The sequence below is a fragment of the Solea solea genome, chromosome 10 (assembly GCF_958295425.1).
Source record: "Solea solea chromosome 10, fSolSol10.1, whole genome shotgun sequence".
In the NCBI taxonomy this organism is placed as follows: domain Eukaryota; kingdom Metazoa; phylum Chordata; class Actinopteri; order Pleuronectiformes; family Soleidae; genus Solea; species Solea solea.
Window position 1 is genome coordinate 28,078,133 of NC_081143.1, and position 21,531 is coordinate 28,099,663.

The 21,531-nt window shown below is 46.4% G+C and overlaps 2 protein-coding genes across 3 annotated transcripts; one reads left to right on the forward strand and one right to left on the reverse strand.

Moving 5' to 3' along the window:
- The first annotated feature begins 543 nt into the window (after positions 1–543).
- LOC131467041 (apoptosis-stimulating of p53 protein 2-like) lies at positions 544–14,225 on the forward strand. 2 transcript variants are annotated; one of them, XM_058640731.1, is made up of 18 exons: positions 544–1,018; positions 5,160–5,310; positions 5,571–5,684; positions 5,784–5,854; positions 6,380–6,460; positions 6,714–6,903; positions 8,158–8,363; positions 8,897–9,061; positions 9,419–9,623; positions 9,705–9,827; positions 10,020–10,147; positions 10,289–10,676; positions 10,868–11,643; positions 11,953–12,090; positions 12,173–12,306; positions 12,391–12,557; positions 13,272–13,471; positions 13,844–14,225. In XM_058640731.1, the coding sequence occupies exons 1-18, from the start codon at positions 1,010–1,012 to the stop codon at positions 13,883–13,885; spliced, it is 3,288 nt and encodes a 1,095-aa protein (XP_058496714.1). In that variant the 5' UTR covers positions 544–1,009; the 3' UTR covers positions 13,886–14,225. The 2 variants fall into 2 exon arrangements, with proteins under 2 accessions (XP_058496714.1, XP_058496715.1); XM_058640732.1 differs by having other exon boundaries at positions 546–1,018; positions 10,041–10,147.
- Positions 14,226–14,879: 654 nt separating this feature from the next.
- Positions 14,880–21,412, reverse strand: gtpbp2b (GTP binding protein 2b). The gene is made up of 12 exons (XM_058640770.1): positions 21,021–21,412; positions 20,051–20,077; positions 19,642–19,826; positions 18,987–19,098; positions 18,706–18,903; positions 18,287–18,461; positions 17,930–18,149; positions 17,504–17,639; positions 17,078–17,136; positions 16,628–16,799; positions 16,337–16,501; positions 14,880–16,258 (listed from the first exon to the last, which is right to left on the reverse strand). Exons 1-12 carry the CDS (start codon positions 21,213–21,215, stop codon positions 16,064–16,066), a joined length of 1,839 nt encoding a protein of 612 aa, XP_058496753.1. The 5' UTR covers positions 21,216–21,412; the 3' UTR covers positions 14,880–16,063.
- Positions 21,413–21,531: the final 119 nt, after the last annotated feature.

Sequence of the window (21,531 nt, forward strand, 5' to 3'; positions counted from 1 at the left end):
ATGTTTTAACTACGGTATATTTAAAATATATTTATTGTTATTTTAATCGTTGAATTTGCATCTTGTTTATGATTTTATGGATTATGTGTCTATTGTTTGGGGTTTTGATAATCACCTGAGACACAGACACTCAGTGTAAACATGGCTGAAAAACAGATTTTATTCACTTTAACGAAAGACTTGTGTAATAAAATCTGCGTCAGTTTAAGTCCGTGATATCTATGTCACATGTTCACATCTTTATCTCACTGTTACACAGACTTTTCCAACAGGAAACTAAAGTTTGCAAACCACTCACTCTCCCACACCAAAGTCCATAGAGAAAATCATTGATTTTAACATCACAGCACACAGGAGTTGTTGATCCACTGCTGCCTCTATCACTAAGTTCAAATGTCTGATTTTGTCACTTCGGCTTTTAAAATATTTAATTTAGACTTAGACTCAGTGACAAAAAGTGACCACAAGAGGCAGCAGAGGACCAGCAGCTCCTGTGTCCCCGCCAGCTAAAATCACTGAGTTTCTCTATGAGGTTTGGTGTGGGAGAGTGAGTGGTTTGCAAACGTCTGTCTTACAGTGAGATCAGCAGATCAGTTCAGATTTGTATTTCTATACATTTATTTCAATGTAAAACGGTTTTGTCTAAAGAAATTACGCTTTTATTGTGAAGAGGTTCACCGGATGTTGTCTCTCACTCGCTGCGGCTCGTTTCCGGATCTCCGCGTCTTAAACCTCCGTGCAGCAGCAGAGCGATTTCAGTGTGAATCCGGACTGATGAGCAGCAGCAGCAGCAGCTTCCTCTCCGCCCGCCGCTCTTTGTCTCCCGCTGCTCCTGTTCATAAAACAAACCGTGCACCGTCACTGATGGACAGGTAGGACGAGGCTGAAGCTCCACCCACCGCAACAGGTCGAGGAGGAGACACGAGCAGCAGGAGGAGGAGAAGGAGGAGGTGGATCTGATGATCTGCAGATCTGCAGTCTGGATGCGACAGAGTGAAGAAGAGACAACATGATGCCGGTGAGTGAACACACACACACACACACACACACACGTTAAGGTAAATGCTAATGGGAAATAAAGGCTTAACTCAGCTCCGCCTCTGACTGAGCTGATTTTATCTGAGGGTTTTTTATATCAAATTAAGGATTCTTCACAGATTAAAGGGAGACTAACATATTTTTGGAGCATGTGTGCTGTGAGCGCCCCCTGCTGCTGAGACACAGACTGACTGAAGTTTGTAAAGCACTCACTCTCCCACACCAAAGCCCATAGAGAAAATCAGTTTAACAGTGAGATAAAGACGTGATCATGTGATGTAGATATCGTAGACACTCAAATGTGTTCTTCGTATCGTGCTAACATGTTTACACGTCGTAAAGCATTTTGTCTCTGGGGGAAAAACGATGACAAATGTGTTGACGGCTTTAAAAGCACACGTGAAAAAACCCTGAACTGTCCTTTAAACAGTCAGAGATAGGAACGTGGAGACAGATGAGGAAGAAGAGTGTGTTTTCAATGAAGAGGAACAAGTCAACTTCTCTGTGTCTGTCTGTCTGTCTGTGTGAGAGAGAGAGAGAGACAGACAGGGAGGGAGGAAGTGAGGACATTTTTGTCTGGTCCTCATGTCTTTTAAGAGCTTTTTCATGGTTATGACCTGGTTTTAAGGTCAGGGTTAGAATTGGGTTTAGGTCAAAGGTCAGGAGTAGGTATTTATTTGTGGTGGTTGAGGTTAAGAGTCTGGAGAATGTATGAAGTCTGTGTGTGTGTGTGTGTGTGTGTGTGTGTGTGTTCTTATCATCTTCCAGACTCAGTGGAGCTATGCTGCTTAGTAACTGTTGCCACAGTGACCAGTCACACACACTCACACACACTCACACACACTCACACACACACGCATGCTGTTGAAGGTCATGTGGTTCCTCTGTGAGGAGTGACGTTGTCGTGTTCAGATATGAAATATTATATATAAATACACGTGAATCATCATTTTTATGACGCACTCACAGCGTTACCGCGCGGTTAACCAAACATTTTTAAAGCTCCACCCCTTTTACGCTCATCACCTAAAAACATGTGTTTGTTAAAATCACTGCATCGTCTCGTTGTGCTGGAAATGAAGCAGGAAATGATCACACTCATCATCCAGGTCTTGTTTTAACACTTTTATTCTCTGTCTGATAAAAACGATGAAGAATAATCCAAAAGGAAAAAGTCGTCTCACAGTGAGATAAAGACGTGAACATATTCCTAAAATATCATAGACTTAATCTGACGCAAATATTATCTGATAAGATTTTGTTAAGTGGCTAAAGTCTCACTCTCACACACCAAAGTCCACAGAGAAAATCAGTGATTTTAACATCACACACACAGGAGGTGTTGTGTTGTCTGCTGCCCTCATCACTAAGTTCAAATGTCTGATTTTGTCACTTCAGCATTTAAAATCCTTTGTTCAGATTGACCTCGGTGACACAAATTGACCACACGAGGCAGCAGAGGACCAGCAGCAGATTTTCTCTATGGGGTTTGGTGTGGGAGAGAAAAAGTTTCACTGAATAACTTCAGTTATTGAACGACGCTGTAATCTCTACAATCTACATGATAATGAGTGTTTTCAATAAAATCTTTAATAAAAAAATAATGTGTAAACTAAATATTAATAAAAGAAACAAGTCATTAAAACAGTAAAATAACGTTTTTTTTGCTCAAAAACAACATAGGCTGTGTGTGTGTGTGCGTGTGTGCGTGTGTGTGTGTGTGTGTGTGCGTGTGTGTGTGTGTGTGTGTGTGTGTGTGTGTGTGTGTTAATCCACCATATGTCCACATGTCATCCATGTTTCCTTTTGAAAAAACCACGACTAGAACAAAAGTCATTTAACGTCTTCATCGGACGTTTAATTAAATGAAGTGACATCACTTTAGAAACAGTGATGTCACATGATGATGATGATGATAGAGTTAATTATAATAATCAGTAAACGTATAAAGATCAGAGGAAACTGGGTCAGACAGGTTGACGGGGGAGGGGCTTCTTCTCACGCTAATTCCTCGGCAGATTAACGGCTGAAGCCTCAGAGACTGAGATCATGAGTTTTGTTTGTATCAATAAAGATATTGTAATTTGACACAAACTGAGACGTTTAATGACAATATTTATCAGTTGTTTTTTTACTGAAGTTACAAATAAACAAACTTTCTGTGGATTAGCATAGAAAAAAATCATCAGTCCACTAGATGGCGCCATGTGCCCAGTCTCACTAGAACTGTGAGTTTATCGCAATATATGATTACACAAATACGCAAACTGTGACATCGTGATAGTATCGTCTTATGACTTGAATATCGTGATAATATGATGGTATCGTGACTTAAATATTGTGATAATAATATGGTATTGTGACTTGAATATTGTGATAATATGATGGTATCATGACTTGAATATTGTGATAATATGGTATCGTGACTTGAGTATCGTGATAGTATGGTATCGTGACTTAAATATCGTGATAATATGGTATCGTGATAATATGATGGTATCGTGACTTGAATATTGTGATAATATGGTATTGTGACTTAAATATCGTGATAATATGATGGTATCGTGACTTGAATATCGTGATAATATGGTATCGTGACTTGAATATCGTGATAATATGGTATCGTGACTTGAATATCGTGATAATATGGTATTGTGACTTGAATATCGTGATATTATCGTATGGTGGTGTCTCTGTCGATGACCTGGTTAGATGAATTATCACATTACTAAACATACGATAAAGTGACACATTTACACACAAAAACATACTGAACGACTTTTTAGCGAAACATTTGCTGCAACCAGTTATTGCGAAGTTTTACCTCAGAAGAAGAACTGGTGACGATATTCACGCAAAAACAAACAAAACCTCGCTGCAAACCACGCAGATCTCATTCTGACTCACACACGAGCCAAATGTCACGCTTTTAATAACTTTTCATTTGAGCTCTTTGTCGTTGAACTTGTCGCAGTTTGCTCACAGAAACACTGAAGACTCTTTGAAACTTTGAATTGTCCTCAGTTAAAGACATTCGGGGACAACGTGTCCTACATTCAGCTCTGCAGGAAAACTGGAGCATCACTGTCCTCATCCACACACACACACACACACACACAAAGTGGGTCACTGCTGTCAATCAAAGAGCTGTGGTCTACCAAGGAACGAGGAAAGCCAATCACAGCAGGAGGGGGCGTGGCAGGACAGAGGAGGAGGCGGAGTGAGACGTCCTGCTGTGTTAATACTGTTGTGAGATTTGCATTAGTCCATGCTAGGCCACCGTAGATCACATGACAGGAAGTGTTGGCATGTTAGCAACACAGCGAGTGATTGGTTACTGAAGACAATTCAATACTCTGCCTGTAAGTGGCGCTCCAGAGCAGTGACAGACGAGGACACGAGACACTTGTCTTTTTCAGAGACGATGACATGAGAACATTTCATTTGCACTTTTTCACAAAATCAAAGTGAGTTTAGAGTTTGAGGACGAGCTCTGAAAATGCTCTGTGTTTCTCTGGTTTTGGAACAGTAATCTGGATTATCACTGCTGACACACGCACACACACACACACACACAGAGCCATCTGGTCTGAAGTGATCCCCCACACGTGTAAATGTGAAAAAGTGTCTCCATTATACTTTTGTCTCTGTCTGTGTCTGTGTCTCTGTCTCTCCCTCTGTGTCGCTGTGTCGCTGTCTCTCTGTTTCTCTGTTTCTGTCTCTGTGTCTCTCTGTTTGTGTCTCTGTGTCTCTCTGTCTCCCTGTCTCTGTGTCTCTGTGTCTCTGGCTCAGAGCCTGTCAGCAGACGTCCTGCTGGAGAAACAGATGGCCCAGTGCATCATGGGAATTATGTCCTTAAATATCTGATGTCTGAAATAGAACAGGAACACAGATTTACACACACACACACACACATATATATATATATATATATATATATATGTGTGTGTGTGTGTATATATATGTGTGTGTGTATATATATGTATATATATGTGTGTGTGTGTATATATATATGTATATATATATATATATATATATATATATCAATAAATCAATCCTGTTATTGATCAGTGTTACCACAGTTACCACACCCACAGTGATGTCTCTCTGTTGTGTTACAGATTTTCCTCACAGTTTTTCTCAGTAACAAAGATCGCCGTCTCGTCACTGAAGTTCCCGTCATGCCTGAGACTCTGTGCAGAGACGTGGTGGAGTTCTGTAAGGAGCCAGGAGAGGGCGACTGTTACCTGTCTGAGATGTGGAGAGGCTCAGGTGAGTTACACGCCCAATACTCAAGTTTGAATTCTAAATGATCTTAAAACTTTGTTTCGGGACAGAGATAAATATTTACTTCAGGTTTATATTTGTATTATCTGCTGCTGTGTTCCGCAGAAATGCATTCTGGGATACATGGCTTTCCCAAGTACGCTCAAGTCACCAGACTGAGGATTGTGTTTTTGCTCCGAGTTCCGAGTCCAAATGGAATGAAACTGTATGTTTCGTTTTTTTAAATGTTTTTATTGACGCATCAGATCGAGTTGTTGGAGAAGGTGAGCGGATGATGGAGGTGTTACTGCAGTGGGGGCAGCAGAGAGGGGAGGTGCGTTACCTCCTTCACCACCAGAGGGCGCCAGGACGCGAGGCAGGTGAGAAACAAACTAAACAAGAAACTGACGCTCAACACAGAGGCAGTTTAATAATGTTTCAACACGTGTGTGTGTGTGTGCATGTGTGCGTGTCTCCAGGTGGATCCAGAGGTCACATGACCAAGAGGAACCAGGTGAAAACTGCTGCAGACAGGTGTTTGGAGAACGGGGTGAGAAGCTGTTAAAACGTCAGTGTCTCACAGGGTTCCCACAGGAGGGCCTTGAAATCCTTAAATGTTTTTGAAAATTGCATGGGTCATTGAAAGTGCTTGAAGAAGTTAAGTTAATATTTAGATTTCAAGGACCATGGGTCAAAATTCCAAGCCCTTGAAGGTTTTCGCAAAGGGTCCTTGTAATCCTTGAACGTTTTTGAAAAAAAAAAGGACGTTGAAGGTTTTTGAAAGTCACTCTAAGTCATGTCTCCATCAGCTGATGTGCCCTTCAGGGTTCGGACGGGTCCTTGACATCCTCGAAAGTTTGTTAATTTGGGAAAAACTATTTCAATGACCAATGTGATTTTCAAAAACTTTCAAGGTCCTTGAATTTTTTTCCCAAATTCAGCGGAGGGAAATCCTTGAAAGAAAAAAATTCAAGGCCCTTTAATTAAAAATAATAATAACAATAAAAGAGGATGAAGACACTGAGTCAGCACATTCATGTCCCTGTGTGTGTGTGTGTGTGTGTCTCTCTCTCAGGTGTCCCTCAGTGAGTTACAGGAACTAGCGTGTCGTCAGCAGCAGGACATCGATGCTCAGCAGCAGCTTCTGGCCTCTAAGGTACGACCCACAGGTCACATGACTGGATTGGTGGGTGCGGTCACCATGAAAGATGAATCCGTGTGAAATCTTGTTGTATTCTTGTAAGAACATCGTAAACAGCATGCGACAAAGTGAGGACATCGTCCAGACGGCGAGTGTGTGGACATGGACGGCGTGTGTGTGTGTAACAGTGTCAGTGCTGACCTCTATAGGCTGCACTTAGACATGACTGATGCTGAATCTGATCCTGATCGTTGTGTTGGTGTCACAGGAGCAGCGTCTGCGGTGCCTGAAGCTGCAGGATCATCATCAGCAGCAGCAGCAGCAGCAGCAGGAAGTGTGTGAACAGGAGCGACTGCAGCAGCTCAGAGAAAACGCTGTGAATCAGGAGGCAAAGCTGCGGCGTGTGCGGGCTCTCAGGGGCCAAGTGGAGCAGAAACGTCTGAGCAACAGCAAACTGGGTGAGTGTTTATTTAACTAATCACAATAAACAATCTGCACTAATATGTGTGAAGGGTCAAAGGTCAACGATGATGAGTTTGTGAATCAGATTATTACTGACGTGAGCTTTAAATCAGTGACTGTCATTAAAACTGTCCAATCAGCAGCCAGGATCGGAGACATGTGACCTATCATGAGACCTGTGACCCATCATGAGACCTGTGACCCGTCATGAGACCTGTGACCCGTCATGAGACCTGTGACCCGTCATGAGACCTGTGACCAGTCATGAGAACTGTGACCCGTCATGAGACATGTGACCAGTCATGAGACCTGTGACCCGTCATGAGACATGAGAACTGTGACCCGTCATGAGACATGAGAACTGTGACCCGTCATGAGACCTTTGACCTGTCATGAGACCTGTGACCCATCATGAGACCTGTGACCCGTCATGAGACCTGTGACCCGTCATGAGACATGTGATCCGTCATGAGACCTGTGACCCGTCATGAGACCTGTGACCCGTCATGAGACCTGTGACCAGTCATGAGACCTGTGACCCGTCATGAGACGAGACCTGTGACCCGTCATGAGACATGAGACCAGTCATGAGACATGAGACCTGTGACCCATCATGTGACATGTGACCTGTCATGAGACATGTGACCCGTCATGAGACCTGTGACCCGTCATGAGACCTGTGACCAGTCATGAGAACTGTGACCCGTCATGAGACATGAGAACTGTGACCCATCATGAGACATGAGAACTGTGACCAGTCATGAGACCTGTGACCCGTCATGAGACATGAGAACTGTGACCCATCATGAGACATGAGAACTGTGACCCGTCATGAGACCTGTGACCTGTCATGAGACCTGTGACCCGTCATGAGACATGAGACCTGTGACCCGTCATGACACATGAGACCAGTCATGAGACATGTGACCTGTCACGAGACCTGTGACCCGTCATGAGACGAGACCTGTGACCCGTCATGAGACCTGTGACCCGTCATGAGACCTGTGACCTGTCATGAGACCTGTGACCCGTCATGAGACATGAGACCAGTCATGAGACATGTGACCTGTCATGAGACCTGTGACCCGTCATGAGACCTATGACCTGTCATGATGATGACATGATGGACACGTCAGATTAAACCAAATTACACCAGATATTTGACTCTGGATCATCATTATGAAATGACGGATTAACGTGTGTGTGTGTGTGTCTCTGTGTATGTGTGTGTGCATGTGTGTGTGTGTCAGTGGAGGAGATCGAGCAGATGACCGGTTTGTTCCAGCAGAAGCAGAGGGAGTTGCTGGTTGCCGTTGCGAGGGTGGAGCAGCTGAGCGACCAGCTGGAGGTGCTGAGGAGCAACAGGAGAGAGGCCCCTCCCCCTCCTCACCACCACACCTCCTCCTCCTCCTCCTCCTCCACAGCAGAGCTGGAGCGTCTCTGTAAGGAGCTGCAGGTCAGAGCTCATTCACCGTCACCTTTGACCTTTGTTCTTTCATGTTAGTCGTTATTCTTACAAAATAAAATATATGTTTTTATCTTATTCTACAACTATGGTGGAACATTAGCAGTAACAGGAAGTAGCCGCACATTAGCACATTTCCTGCAGAGCAAACCGGGTTTTTGATCGTCTGGCACAGCCCCCCCACGCGCGGCCCTCCAGTGGAGGATAAAGTGGTAAATACAGTATTGGCTGCATGGTTCCAGGTGGAGGAAATCAATCATTCCTGAACTGTCAGTTTAAATGTGACGCGACATAGGCTAACAGTTTAGGATGCTAACAGGACAGTAGATCATGAAAACCACTAGAGGGCAGTGTGGACACTTTTCAACCATCAACACTGAAGAAGAGTGCAGAGTGTAGCAGTTTAGGCTAAGCTAACTAAAGAGAGATTTTCTTTCCTGTTTCTTCTTCTTCTTTTTTCCTTTGACTGACGCCTCCTCCCGTCTACTTCTTCTTCTTCTCCTCCTCCTCCTCCTCCTCTGTAGCTGAGGAATAAGCTGAACCAGGACCAGAGCTCCAGGCTGCAGCAGCAGAGAGACAGTCTGAACAAGAGGAACCTGGAGGTGGCCACGATGGACCGGCGGCTCGCTGAGCTCAGGCAGCGTCTTTGGAAGAAGAAGATTGTCCTGCAGCAGAAGGAGAACCTGCCCGTGAGTCCTGGAGCTACATCAAGATAAAGATGAAGCTCCACATGTTTTACTTCTAACTTCACTCAGTTTCTTCTCCTCCCTCACCGAAGAGTCATGAGCGTGACGACAAAGCTGTAGATCAAAGTTAAAAAAGACTTGAAAATCCTGAAAACATGCGTTCATCTCCATTTAGCCACAATGACTCCGCCCACACAGAGGAGGAGCTATGATGTCACGGAAAACAACGAGACTGAAACTAATCTGAGTCGAGTTAGAACTTTGTGATGGAAAAGAAACATTATACTTAGAATCAAGGTTAGCATTAGCTACGACCAGAGTTCCGTTTGTCCAGCAGGTAAATATGTTTGTTTTCTGCAGGTGGCGTCAGAAGGCCCCGCCCTTCAGCATGGTGTAGGCTCCAGAGTGGCCGCGGTGGGGCCATACATCCAATCGTCTCAGGGGCCTCCGGTCACGGCTCGCCAAGAGGTTCTGGTGAAGCCATCGTACCCAGACGGCACCGCCACGTTGCCAATGCCTGACTCGGCGCTGAAGCCGCCGCCCAGACCCGCCAAACCTGCCTCAGGTGTTCATGTTGTTACAACTGGAAGACAATGTTGTCGTCCACTTCTCCGTCTGAAGTACCTTTTGTTTCTGTTCTTCACAGGTTTCAGCTCCTCAAAGATCAAACTCTCTGACTGGAACAGTCCACTTTCTCCTGACTCCAGTGGTGGTTATAGCCACGCCTCCACGCTGCCGCGCATGTCCAATATCAGCCGACGCAACTCAGGTCAGTTTACCAAGCAATTCCTGTCCAAATCATGAGACTTTCAGTCTTTTACTGAGACAGAATATCTGCGTACGTCCATTATTGTGTTTGTAAAAAAGGGTTTAACAAAATCTTCGTATTATTGCGTCTCATGAATGTGATTATTTCCTGCATCCCGATTGGTCGATGAGGCGATTAACGACATCATGACAGGCATGAACGTTTGTCCTGTAGGTGGTGAGACGCTCACAGATCAGAAGGGCGTCCCTGGGTCTGACGTCCCGCCCCCTGTCCCTGCACGGACCAATCACAACACTGACAGCCTGCTCAGGGACAATCAGGTAAAACTTTGATTGTCGGGTTTGAACGTGAAGATTCCTGATTGGTGCGATTTTTATCTCGTCTGCAATGTAACGCGTTATAAATGTGAACATGTGACACTGTCACAATATTGTTAAATTTGACACCTGTTCCACCTTCAGGCCTCAAGTAAAGGTCTTTCCAAGATGGTGGTGCCACCTCCAGTGCCCAGTAAGCCCAAACCCTTCTCCTTGTCAGGCCCGCCCACCTTTTCCAAGCCCGCTTACAGCACCGGGACCTTCCCTGGTAAGGCGCAGTCGGTCGGTGCTCACCTCCGCGCTCCAGGCGTCGTCTCCAGCCACTGCAACACACTCCCTCTACCCAACAAGCAGGAGAGCCCGCCGGCTGCCGCCGTCCGACCTTACACCCCTGACCTCTCAGACGGGCTCCACCCCCATGTTCTGCAGAAACCTCAGACTGTCACTGCGTCTTCCATCTACTCCATGTACACCCAGGGGAAAGGCTACCAGCCGAGCAGTCAGGGAACGCTGCCCCGCAGTCAGCCTCGAGGTGACGCACCAACGCTACCATCACACGCACCATGTTTATGAAAACACAGACAAAGTTTAAAAATGTTTGTTTGACAGCGTTGGCCAATCAAATGATATTTATGCTTTTAACAGTTCACTACTAACTAAAGCGTCTGTTTGTTAGAAAGTGATTATGTTGCTTCTGACGTCAGTGTCTCTGTCTCATCACAGTGTATGGGAAACCAATCCTCCCAGCCAGCGGGGGTCAGCAGTCTGTTTCCTCAGACACTGCTATTGTAAACTCTGGTTCCACTCTGTGTGATGGGAGCGAGGTTGACAACAGTTGCCTTGGCAACAGTGAAGGCATCGGAGGAGAGACAGCAGACCGTGCCACCCCACGACCGCTCAGTCCCACCAAGCTCCTCCCCTTCCTGTCCAACCCTCACAGGAACCCCAGCGATGCTGACCTGGAGGCCCTTCGTCGTCGGCTGCACCACGCCCCGCGGCCCCTGAAGAAACGCAGCTCCATCACGGAGCCCGAGGGCCCAGGTGGACCCAACATCCAGAAGCTGCTCTACCAGAAAACCACTCTGGCTGCCATGGAAACCATCCCCATGGAGACGGTCGGGCCAGCGGGTTTGTACATTCGGTCTGAAGTCCATGATGAGAATTTGGGTGGGGTTGACTTTACGTCCAAGGTCGACGACACCACAGACTTAAACGGGCTGCTCACTGAGAGCCCAGAGGACTCCCTGACCCCGCCCCCTCTGCTGCCTCGTTCACCCATCCCTGACCCTGCCTCCTGTCGCTCTCTGTGCCTGTCCCTGGAGGACAAAGAGAAGGAGGAAGAAGAGGCGTGTCCAACCTTCAGACACAAGGACCCCTTTCTTGAGGAGTTCCCGCCGTACCCGCCCCCACCGTACCCCTGTGCTGAAGAGGCGGAGCCAGGAGATGACACCCTTAATCTGCAGCCGCCAGAGGTCACAGGACAGGTCACAGTGCCGCCGGTGAGACAACAATGATATTTTCTGACAAATCTTATCAGGACTGATACTGATTATCGATACCGATACCTATCTGTGTTAGCCTGATCACAGAGGAAGGGGGCGCAGGGCTGTGAACCTCATACCTCACCACTAGAGGGCAGACTCTTTGACAACACACTGTGGCATCAGCAGTTACTGTTGGTTCAGACTCACCTAAGAGGTAGCGGTACCAGATTTAGGACAGGTCTTGGAATCCCTTCGAAGACCTGTACTAAATTTGAAATTTTACTTCGTAAAGGATCAGTTATCTGACTCTGTTTTGCCTCTCAGGGTAAGAGGTCTATCCTTCGTAAAGTGGGGTCAGACCGGATCAACTGCGGGATGCGGGTCAAGTTCAACCCTCTGGCCCTGCTGCTGGACTCGTCTCTGGAGGGCGAGTACGACCTCGTCCAGAGAGTCATTTATGATGTGAGTCACGCCATTGTCCGGTTTGACATAAATAAAAGATGAGCATGGTTTAAATGAGCAGATGAACTCTTGACGTCTGTAGGTGGAGGACCCGAGTCTGCCAAACGACGAGGGCATCACCGCACTGCACAACGCAGTCTGTGCCGGTCACACGGAGATCGTCAAGTTTCTGGTTCAGTTTGGGGTCAACATTAACGCAGCTGACAGCGATGGCTGGTGAGTCCAAACCAGAATGAGCAGTCCTGAAGCTGTTGTAGTCCATCAGCTTTAACAAGTCTGTCTTTGTCCCCTTGTCTCCAGGACTCCTCTACACTGCGCGGCCTCCTGTAACAATGTTCAGGTTTGTAAGTTCCTGGTGGAATCTGGAGCTGCTGTGTTTGCCACCACCTACAGCGACCTGCAAACAGCTGCCGACAAATGTGAAGAAATGGAGGACGGCTACGCCCAGTGCTCCCAGTTCCTCTATGGTGAGGATTCCTTTTCCTGTCGACTTAAACCTGTTTTTTAAGGCGCACGCTGTCTCTCGGGTCCCAGTGAAGTGATTTAGGTCAACATAGGATCCTAGGAGTGTTTGATGTCAGGGTCTGTCAGAAGGTTTCAGGGTTCATCAGGAGGTTTTAGGGTCCATCAGGTGGTTTCACGGGTCTATCAGGAGGTTTCAGGGTCTATCAGGAGGTTTCAGGGTCTGTCAGAAGGTTTTGGGGTCTGTCAGGAAGTTTCAGAGTATGTGAAGAGGATCCATGGTCTGTGAAGAGGTTTCTGGTTCTTTCAAGAGGTTTCAGAGGCAATCAGGACGTTTCAGTGTCTGTCAGAAGGTTTCTGGTTCTTTCAAGAGGTTTTAGGGTCCATCAGGTGGTTTCAGGATGTGTCAGGAGGTTTCAGGGTCTATCAGGAGGTTTCATGGTCTGTCAGAAGGTTTTGGGGTCTGTCAGGAAGTTTCAGAGTATGTGAAGAGGTTCTATGGTCTGTGAAGAGGTTTCTGGTTCTTTCAAGGTTTCAGAGTCAATCAGGAAGTTTCAGGGTCTGTCAGAAGGCTTCTGGTTCTTTCAAGAGGTTTCAAGGTCAGTCATGAGGTTCCAGGATCTGTCAGGAGGTTCCAGGATTTAACTGTACAGCACTGTTAAATATTGTTTGGACGGTCCAGGTTTTGAGTGGTTCTCCCTCTGTCTTCTTCTCGGTAGGCGTTCAGGAGAAGATGGGCGTGATGAACCGTGGTGTGGTCTACGCCCTGTGGGACTACGAGCCTCAGAGCAACGACGAGCTTGGCTTCAGCGTCGGCGACTGCATGACAGTGCTAAGACGGGAGGACGAGGTGGAGGCGGATTGGTGGTGGGCGAGATGTGGCGACCACGAGGGCTACATCCCCCGAAACCTGCTGGGGGTGAGCTGACCCGGTTTACCTGCAGGCGGCTCACACTCGACTGCTAACACCTCAGATCAAACTTTCACTCTCTCAGATTTCTCTGGATTTTTTATTGGTGAAGGAAACAAAAATATTTTGTCAAATTAATGAAACCAGACCGCCTCTCACAGGTGGGCTGTGTCTCAATCCAGGCCCCGCCTTCTTTTGGGGGTTGCTTTTAAAGGACAATTGCAACACAAACCACTGTGACTTGGAAACAAGTGGATCCTTCGTAGAATGTTCACAAAATTCCCCCCAAAAATACTTTCAATAAAAATAGCAGCTCTGTTGCTAAGCGACAGCGTTGAGTGAACTCTTCCTGATTTAAACTCTTGTGTTTGATTTTCGCAGCTGTACCTGAGGATCAAACCACGACAGAGGAGCCTCGCTTAAACCCGACGGCAGCAATGGACGAGAATGAGGGCGGAGCTTTGGTTGTTTACGCCTGTGGACGCGATGTTAGCGCTCAGCGGAGCATCTTCTCCACGTCAGCACAAAGTGTCGTGAACAGCCGACACATAAGTAGATTTTTCTTTTTTACACTTTTATTTTGTGATGTTGCTGAGTCAACTGTTTTCCTTTATTTGAGTATTTAAAGGAATAGTCCATGTTTTTTTTGCTGGGCTCATTTTTTGTTCTGCAGCGTTAACTTGAGTTTGTTCCTGTTTTTCATATTTATGTCATTAATGTTCCTGAAACCAAACATTTCAGTATAAAGCACTTGATTTAAAAGGAGCATGGATTTCTTTCTTCTTAAGTGATTTTTCCGGTTGTTTCAGGTTGAGGGTCAGATTTGATCCACTTAACAAAAGTCTCCTGTAATGAAATCTGTGTCAGTTTAAGATATCTTAGATTTATCGTAGATATCTCTTTGTAAACTACTCACTCTCCCTCACCAAAGTCCATAGGCCAAAGATACCTTCTGCCTTTAAACACATTTAAAGGCAGAGGGAAAATGTACAAAAAGCCCCAGCTGGCAGTTTAGTTTGAATGTTGGACAATTCTAGGGAGATCACCACCCACTAGGGGTGGGGCCTTTCATGAGGAGAGGCTTTACCCTCCACCCGCCAACAGGGAAAAGGGGGATGAACCATGGATGTATTATAAGATCTGGATAGAGCTCCGCCCCTTTGGCTCTGTTCATTCATTCAGTTGCTCACCCAGCGCATATGCCAAAAAAGTTACTTCCACGTTTATTTCCGGGTGTGCGGCCCATAGAGGATGTGCAGTAGTGTTACTCCCATAATGCCTTTCGGCTCTGTGAACGAGCTGTCCGCGTTCTCGTTTTGCTCGGCGCGTCCATAAACAGCGAAAGGCATGATGGGAGTACGTTGACGTTCAAATCATTTTGATTTGAAAACAAATTCAGCTTCAAAACAAACGGGTGTTTCATGTTATTTTCACTGCAGTTTATTGATCAGAGGGAAAACAACGTGATGATGTCACTATTTAGCATCTCTGAGGTCAAGACACTTTGACCTCACACACACACACACACACACCCACACATGCAGAGTCAGAATCAAAAGTGCAAAGTCATCAGTGACTCAGTTTGAACAGAAAACGTCCAAGGATTCACAGGAAACAACGTTTGAGTTAGAGGAGGAGGAGGAGCATGCAGCCAACGTTCAGCTTCACACGTTTACGTTTGCCAAAAAACACACAAGTCGTAACAAACTGCAAATATTTCAGTGTAAACACGAACACGCAGGCGTCCGCGGTCAACGTAAGGCGAGGTGGAAAAAACATTTTTGATTCACTGACACCTTTACCCGATGATGCTAACTGTGCTGTTTGCGATGAACATAAACTTTAGTAAAGGAACAAACGTCGGTGTTTGTTCACTGTCACTGAACATCGGGAATTCGTAAAAATTATTAAAACGCAATAAAGTGCAAAAGAAAAGGCAGAGCATCGCGACAAAGCTAACTGCGGAGTAATGTCGTGGAATAAAAGTTCATGTTTAACCTCGTGGTTTGTTCCGTCCAAAAATCTGTTGTTTCTTTTTTAAACTTGCTTGTTTTTAAATAAAGTTTCAGGAAAAGTCACTGAAAATATAATCTACGAGTTTTAAGTTTGCATGAAAAGTGAAGATGCTAACTGATGCTAACTACGACGTCACGTTTTCAAAGTGATTTGAACTGAACTCAGATTTAAAGACGTGGGTTTTTGTGAAAGAGCAGTTTCTACTCCAGTGGGCGAACGATGTCGCGGCTAAAAACGTTAGTGTCCTGAACACGCTAACGGTGGGTGAGATTTCAGTGGGAGGCGGAGCCAGCGTTTCATTTAAAATGACAACAGATCCACGACTGGAGAAAAGTGCAGAAAAACATGGTCAGAGTTGGAAATGTTGAGTTAAATCGTCTTCAGATTTCAGACGTAAACACTTCCTGTGTCATGTTTGACAACAAAGTCTCTTCTCCCTCAACTGAATCCTCTGAAATCGATCAGATTAAACAAGCGGGATTAAAACGGAGATGATGATGAAACAACAACGGATTTATCTGACGAACACATCTGAGCGGTCAAAGTTCCCGCAAAGTGTGACGCCTGTCGGTGAAGGAGGCGGAGTTAATGCAGCGGCAGGTTCTGGTCAAGGTTCTGGTTCTGGTCATGGTTCTGGAAGGGCGGCAGCAAGCGGGCGACGTGGCCGATGCCTTTGGTCACGCCCTCTCTGAACAGCAGCTTAGCGCCCAGGCGCAGATACTCGGGATGTTTGATGAAGCGGAAACGAACCACGGCTCGTTCACCTGTCCGCAGCTCGTCCTGCAGCACACAGAGAGAGAGAGAGGTCATGTGATGTGGTCACATGCTCGCACACTTCACGTTAATCTACAAACGGACCTTCCCGTGAAGACACTCGACGGTGGCGGTCTGCCGCACGTTGCCGACGTGCACCGTGACCTGGGAGCCGCCGCGGAACGTCTTAGCGTGGAAGAGCAGGACGATGGCGGCTTCAAACTGACGGCAGATGGTCGGGTTCATCTTAGGGCTGACCATCACCATGCCCTGCAACGGCCAATCACAGCACAGCAGTGTCACATGACAGCGGTGTCACGCACCACAGCTCTGCAGAGCACAACCCAACGACAATGTGGAATCATCCACTAAGAACAAGACTCTTTGACCTCTGACCTTACGCAGCAGTGAACGGTCAAAGTTTCCCAGAGCGAGTGTGGCCGCCTGTCCGGCTCTCAGGACTCTGCATGCCGAGCGGTTCCTCTGGATGCTGCCGACCTTCAGACGCAGGAAACGACCCTCGTCTGTCGGACCGACCACGAGCCGCTCACCCTCCCGACACACTCCACTGTATGCACGCACAAACACACACACACACACACACAGTGTGAGTTAAGTCTAAATTAAATATTTTAAAAGCCGATCAACAACTCCTGTGTGTGTGATGTTAAAATCACTGATGAGGTTTGGTGTGGGGGAGTGAGTGGTTTACAAACTTCAGTTTAACAGTGAGATGAAGTCGTGATCATGTGACTTAGAGATCGTAGACTTAAACTGACGTAGAGTTTATTACACAAGTCTTTTAGTTCAGTGGATGAACTCAGTGTTTTTGTGGTGTGATCTCACCTGTACAGAGTTCCTCCCACCACAGTCCCAACATCTGGAACTGAGTAAATCTCATCTACCTGTGAACACACACACACACACACACACACACACACACACACACACACACACACACAGGAATTTGGTGAAGACCACATTCTAACTTGTAGCTTTGTGACTCCGCCTCTTGCCCTATGTCAGCTGAGATTGACACAGCGCCCCCTGTGGCCCTCATGTTCTCATATAGTACGGTAGAACCTCAAGACTTCAGAGGAACGAGCGTCCAATCACAGACGAGATTCACCATCACACGTTTGTGACATCAGCTTCTCAGTAAACAGGTGAGTAACTGACAGTTATGGAGCAGATTTATTTAGAAGATCTAAATAAATCCTCATGATGCTCATGAGAGGGTTAATAAGTGTGTGTGTGAGTGTGAGTGTGTACCTGGAACTCTGTGAGCTGCTGCATCAGCTCCTCCTGCTCTTTGCTGTTGCTCAGTGGAGGAAGAATGTTCAAGAAAACCTTCAGGAGGTCCAGACTCTCTCCAGACACAGCAGACAGAGTGAAGATGGGCGTGATGCTACACACAGACACACACACACACACAGAGAGGGTCAGTAAGTTTGGAAACAACATACATCAAAGCTCCGCCCCCAAAATCATCATGTTTTTGTTTACGTTTTCACCTGAACTTTAGTACGACTCAGAGCTAACAGAAGCTAACGACAACAACAGGTTACAACCGCTAACATCCTGGTCAAAGCTCCGCCCCCCAAACACAGGAAGTTCTTATCTGTAGTGGCACTGGGCCCTCGGGGTGCATTCCATTTGTAGTCGGAACTTGGAATCAGTACTAGCACCAGTACTAACCTGGTGGACTGTGCAAACTGTTGTGCGGCGGTCACGGCGTCGTCAGGGTTTGAGACCTCCATAGGAACCTTGTTGCAGCCCGGTTGCTTCAGGACTCGCTGCAGCTGTCGGACTGTTCTGTCCACTGTACCACGGGAACACAGGTCCACTTTACTGACCACGATGAAGATGGGAACTTTCAGCGCCATGGCCAGACCCAGGTGTTCCCGCGTGGTTCCAGCTGGACGGAGGAGAACCCACATCATGACCCAGAGGACACCACACAGGTTCTACTGTTCTTCTCTAATGACTGACTACTATTGATGCACAGGAACTGGTCTGATATTGGTACTTCCTGTGGGTGTGGTCAGGGCTCACCGATGCCCGTGTTGGCGCTCACCACCAACATGGCGAAGTCGGGGCAGTAGCTGGTCAGACCGAAGATGGTGGTCTTCAGGTACTTGTGGTGTCCGGCCAGGTCGATGAACGTGATCATCTTAGACGAGCTCTCGCAGATTTCCTCAGTTGTCCGAGACTCGCTGTAGTTCACCACCTGCACCACAGGACAGGACAGGACAGGAGAGGACAGGAGAGGACGATGAGGACATTAGAATGTTCTGGCAACGTAAACGTAAATAAGGTCTTCTCAGTTCCTCTGATAAAATGGTTTGATCCTCTGGAAACATGGAACATTCTGGAATGTGCTGTGTAGACGAGTGGATGGACGGTCAGAGGACCAAAGGTCACGTCCGTCTGTCCGCAGGTTCGAAACAGGACATGCGAGGACGTGTGTTTACCTCTCCTTTGCTGTTGAAGCCCAGGATCTCAAAGCTGATGCTGGACGTGCGTCCAGTCTGGATCTCGTGAAGATGTCTGAAGAGGTTGAGACGCGCTCGTCCTCGCCCGTTGTCCAGCTCGCCTTGCGTCAGGACACCCAGCAGGGTGGACTTACCCGAGTCCACGTTCCCCAGCACGGCCACCCGCAGGTCCAGGAACTGTCCGCAGGAGACAGATCACATGATAACCATCAGGTGGGTCCAATGTGATCAAAGGACAAACCTGGAGGAAAGAGTCTCACCTGCTGGTCATCTGGAACTTTTCGAACGAGAACTTCTGCGATTTTACGACTGTTTCTGTCCAAGTCGTAGTCGACCTCCCGCTCCCGGAGGAGAGTGATGTCAGCTCCGACTCTGACGAGACAAACTCACGCAGTTTTATTTATCCTGGTTAGCAGTGGTGGTTAGTGATGTTTAGTGATGGTTAGCAGTGGTTAGTAGTGGTAGGGTCGATACAGTAAAACAATGCGATATTTTGTGTTTTGTATTTTCTTTTAATATAATTTTTAAAAGATTTTTGTGTCGTTTCCGTCCACTAGATGGAGCCAAGTGCTCACTCTCACTAGAGCTGTTGTGTGAGTATAATCAGATTATATGATTTCACAAATACCGTGGTGTCCCTGGTGATTTCAACCCCCCAGTGGTTAGCACTGGTTAGCGTGGTTAGTGATGGTCAGAATAAAATAGTCTTTTATTGTCATTGTACAGGTACAGAGCCACCATGCACCTTAAAAAGACAATGACAAATGACACAAGGAACATCATAGACAAGATTAAAAAGAGGCATTTCTAGTACAATAGAGACAAAAAGTTAGTAGTGATCAGCAGTGGTTAGTGATAGTTAGTGGTGATTAGCGATGGTTAGCAGTGGTTAGGGGCAAACACGAGGAGACCTACTTCTCTGCCATCCTCTTCAGAGTCTTGAGTGACGCCTTCATGTCGGCGTCAGTCAGACCGACCAACAGGCCGTTGTCTTCCACTCCGATCTGGTAGACGGCCTCGCCGCGGCCTTCTTGCAGCCGCCATTTTAACTGCGTGGCCAGATGCTCAAAGCGATACTGAGTGGGGTTCACCAGCTTCAGCTGTGACGACACAAGATGATGCAGAAGAGCAAACACCCACAGAGTGAGAGTGGTATAAACTGAAGTTTAAGTTAAGTTCAAATGTCTTATTTTGTAAAATTCTGCATTTAAAATCCTTTGTTCAGATTGACCTCAGTGACACAAAGTGACCACACGACGCAGCAGTAGAGTCTTTTGTTGTCGTGTTCTGGGGTTAATTTTAATTAATGTGATGATTTAATTACCTTATATTCAATGTTTCCTTCTTCAGCCTGGACACAGAGACAGAAGATAGAGGACGTTAGTTAAACTCATGTCATCAAGTAAGGTGTGCAGTGAATCCAGTGTATTCCCATTACAGTGTCAGTGTGTATGATTTAGTGACATCTAGGGGTGAAATTGCACATTGCAACTCACTGATCCACAATCCCAGTGTCTGTGTTGTCCGCCAAAAATATGAGTGTATGAAAAACTACTTCAAGCTGCATAAAAACCCAAGAGTCCCTTATCTGAACCAGTTTTAATTTCTTCATGCTGTGCTATTTTACAAACCTGCCAGTACAACAGTATATAGGGGGCTCATTCCAAGGCAACAACAAAATAACAAGGAAAATATTATTAGTAATTAATGCTTGAATCAAACCTTGTCATACACCAACAGGATTAACCTCTCAATTCGGTTTACAATTAATTAATCTAGTATGATTTAAATAAAATAATGTGTCCACCTCGTTCAGACAAAGGTACAGTAGCAGCATTTCACTGACAACCCTCTTCCCTTAAAAAGTGAGAAGCTACAGTTGGTAACTGGTAACACATGAGATGTCACAGTATGTGCCGAATTATTCAGTGATAGTCACAGTTTTAGAAAACATGTTTTGAAACGTCTGTGAACTCTGCGCCTTTATCACGGAGACACAAATGTGTTTAATTGTCAGATATGTGAGTGGAGTTTTGGTGTGACGTATTCAGCAGCACAGAGAAGAGCAAGTGTTAGCGGTGTGGGGTAATGATGTGTATAAACTAACATATTTATACATATATATATTATATATGTATAAATGTTTTAATAAATGTGTTATTGCGCGCTAGCAGAACTTAGCCTTCTACGAGTAGCTCGTTTACTGCGGCACTACTAACTAGCATGCTAAGTAGCTAGCGGGCTGGATGTCCCGTTAATCCCGGGGCTAACGCTAACGCGCGGCAGGTAAATACCTCCGGCGGTAAATACGGCGGTGGAGTTTTGTTGTTCCGGTTGTTCTTCTTGTTCCGTCTTTTCCTGCCTCGTTTGCCTCTTCTTGCTCTCGACTTTTTCGACGTTTTCTTCCCGTTATTCCCGGAGCCGGAGCAGCCCTGCCCGCCTCTACTGTGTCCCGGCGACACTGCGCCAGTCTGGGACAAATCCACCATCTCTGCGGCCGGAGCGGGAGCGGGAGCCGGGGCCGGAGGTCACCGGGAGGGAGGAGGGAGGCAGGGAGTCACGGTAATAAAATAACATGTACCGGCAACGGTGACATCACATCTACCGACACACACGACCCGTGTGTGTGTGTGTGTGTTTGTGTGTGTGTGGAGCGACAGCGGAGGATGCGCTCTCTCTCTCTCTCTCTCTCCTCAGCACCATCACCGCTGTCCAAGCCGCTTCACCTGCTTCCGGTCAGGACTTTCAAAATAAAAAAACACAACTCGGCAAACGCTAACAGCTAATTTTAAACATTTAGATTAT

What these genes read in the sequence shown, in the direction of transcription:
- gtpbp2b (XM_058640770.1), bottom strand. Translation starts at nt 21,215, where the DNA reads ATGGTGGATTTGTCCCAGACTGGCGCAGTGTCGCCGGGACACAGTAGA. An exon ending in AAGGAAACATTGAATATAAG is followed by an intron (nt 19,827 to 20,050) that starts GTAATTAAATCA and finishes GTGTCGTCACAG; the next exon opens with CTGAAGCTGGTGAACCCCAC. An exon ending in GTGGGAGGAACTCTGTACAG is followed by an intron (nt 16,800 to 17,077) that starts GTGAGATCACAC and finishes GCGTGCATACAG; the next exon opens with TGGAGTGTGTCGGGAGGGTG.
- LOC131467041 (XM_058640731.1), top strand. An exon ending in TCCAGAGAGTCATTTATGAT is followed by an intron (nt 12,091 to 12,172) that starts GTGAGTCACGCC and finishes TGACGTCTGTAG; the next exon opens with GTGGAGGACCCGAGTCTGCC. An exon ending in TCCCCCGAAACCTGCTGGGG is followed by an intron (nt 13,472 to 13,843) that starts GTGAGCTGACCC and finishes TGATTTTCGCAG; the next exon opens with CTGTACCTGAGGATCAAACC.